The sequence below is a fragment of the Nannospalax galili genome, unplaced genomic scaffold (genome assembly GCF_000622305.1).
Source record: "Nannospalax galili isolate Female #2095 unplaced genomic scaffold, S.galili_v1.0 scaffold205, whole genome shotgun sequence".
Taxonomy (NCBI): Eukaryota; Metazoa; Chordata; class Mammalia; order Rodentia; family Spalacidae; genus Nannospalax; species Nannospalax galili.
This window is the reverse complement of record NW_008353921.1, coordinates 2,892,039-2,894,616: the sequence shown is the minus strand read 5'-3', so window position 1 is coordinate 2,894,616 and position 2,578 is coordinate 2,892,039. Positions and strand designations below refer to the sequence as shown.

The 2,578-nt window shown below is 54.7% G+C and overlaps 1 protein-coding gene across 1 annotated transcript in view; it reads left to right on the top strand.

The window, feature by feature from the left end:
* Positions 1–2,578, top strand: part of Jph2 (junctophilin 2) — a 78,627-nt gene that overhangs the window by 29,365 nt on the left and 46,684 nt on the right. Inside the window, exon 2 of the mRNA XM_008851000.3 lies at positions 1–524. This exon is cut by the window's left edge and continues 263 nt beyond it. Coding sequence (XP_008849222.1) covers positions 1–524 — 524 coding nt within the window. The remainder of the gene's footprint in view (positions 525–2,578) is intronic.

The window sequence follows — 2,578 nt, the reverse complement described above, 5'->3', positions numbered from 1 at the left end:
GGCCCGGGGCTGTTCGCGCGAGGCGCGCTGCTGGGCCGGCTGCGGCGCTCCGAGTCGCGCACGTCCCTGGGCAGCCAGCGCAGCCGGCTCAGCTTCCTCAAGAGCGAGCTGAGCTCGGGCGCCAGCGACGCCGCGTCCACCGGCAGCCTGGCCGAGGGCGCCGAGGGCCCCGACGACGCGGCCGCGCCCTTCGACGCCGACATCGACGCCACCACCACCGAGACCTACATGGGCGAGTGGAAGAGCGACAAGCGCTCGGGCTTCGGCGTGAGCGAGCGCTCCAGCGGACTGCGCTACGAGGGCGAGTGGCTGGACAACCTGCGCCACGGCTACGGCCGCACCACGCTGCCCGACGGCCACCGCGAGGAGGGCAAGTACCGCCACAACGTGCTGGTCAAGGGCACCAAGCGCCGCATGCTGCAGCTCAAGAGCAACAAGGTCAGCCAGAAGGTGGAGCACGGCGTGGAGGGCGCGCAGCGCGCCGCAGCCATCGCGCGCCAGAAGGCCGAGATCGCCGCCTCCAGGTAGGAGCTCCGTGGGGGCGCAGCGCTGGGAGGTGGTGGAAGAGTGGGGCAGTCTAGGAGATCCGGCCTCACGCTCCTGTCTGCGATTTTCTTTTCACTGGAGGGGTTCCCTCATGCAAGTCACCCATCCGTCCGTCCATCAATACATCTGTCCATTTATCAACCGTCATCCATCCGTCATCCAGCCAGCCAGTCAGCCAGGCATCATCTGTCCATCCAGCCATCCAGCCATCCAGCCACCCAGCCATCATCCAGACATCCATCATCCAGCCAGCCAGCCATCATCTGTCCATCCATCCATCCATCCATCCATCCGCCCACCATCCTGTTACCCACCCATCCCACCTCATCCATCCGATTAGCGGCTGCCGGTCATTCACATAATCCCAACCAACCCTTGGCACAACCCTTACACTTACATAACTGATCTGAGCCAGCACCTACTCACTCACTCCACCTGATGCTTATCCACTCCATCACGCAGTCACTCACCCACCTAAGCATGCAATCATCTGTTCATCCACCCCGTCATGCAGTTACCCACCCACCCCGCCATGCAGTCACTCACCCACCCACCTAAACATGGAGCCATCTACCCACTCACCCAACCATGCAGTCACTCACCTATCCAACCATGCAGTCACCTATCCACCCATCCATCTAATCATGCAGTCACCCACTCACCCAACCATGCAGTCACCCACCAGCCCACCCAATCATATAGTCACCCACCCACCCAATCACGAAGTCATCTACCCATCCCTCCATTCATGAATCCCTTAATTCATAACTTCTCTAACACCCAAGAAACCCCTTCATTCACTCACTCAATCCTCTGTCCAACCACGTCCCATCATGCAGTCTCTCTACCTGAGCTACCATCCACACAACCATGCAGTCACCCCCCCGCCGCCCAGCCATGCACTCACCCAGACATCCCTTCAATCCTTTCATTTATAACTTGTTCAGCACCCAAACAACTCTTCCATCCACCCAACCCTTTCATCCATCCAACCACTTCCCACCATGCAGCCCCTCTAATATATCCACCTAAGCAACCACTTATCCACACAACCACACTCATCCTCATGCACAGGGCCAACTTTCCATCCTTTTACTCATCCAGCTCTCTAATCATCTACCCAACCACCCATCCCACTACTCACACAGTCATCTGACCACTTATTCATCCCCCATCCACTAGTCACCTGTATTCACTCAATGACTTCACCCATCCTAACTCACCAAGCATCCATCCACTCAGCCACCACACTGTCCCCAGCTGCTTCCATTTATTCAGTGTACTTCCACTCAAGCAAATATCTGCTCCTACTCACGCAATCACCCTTCCACCATCCAGCCATCTAGCCACTCACTACCTAATTGTTCTTCCATCGAACACTTCCATTCACTCAATGCTGCTCACCTATCCAGCCTCCCACCCATGCATCTAAACCACCTTTTCCTCTGCTCACCATATCCTCTATGTTCAGCCCCCTCGGTGTGTTCTTAGTCTCCTGCAGATGGTGTCTCCCAGCGTGATAGCCCCTTGAGCATGTGTGCTGTGATCTTGAGTGGTTTACAAATATTGGCTCATCCCATCGCTTTAGCAAACTTACAAGCTAGGTACCATTTTTATGCAATTTTGGATGAGCTAAATTGAGCCGCAGAGTGAAAAGTTGGTTTGTCTAAAGTCACCCAGTTAGTGAGTGCCCTTTTCATATCGGATATCACCCTCCTGTCCAGCCTTATTTTGTCATTTTTGCCTTGGGTCTAGATTCTGGCTCATCCCATCGCTTTAGCAAACTTACAAGCTAGGTACCATTTTTATGCAATTTTGGATGAGCTAAATTGAGCCGCAGAGTGAAAAGTTGGTTTGTCTAAAGTCACCCAGTTAGTGAGTGCCCTTTTCATATCGGATATCACCCTCCTGTCCAGCCTTATTTTGTCATTTTTGCCTTGGGTCTAGATTCTCATTATCATTCTCTCTCTCTCTCTCTCTCTCTCTCTCTCTCTCTCTCTCTCTCTCTCTCTCTCCTCTCTCTTCCCTCGCT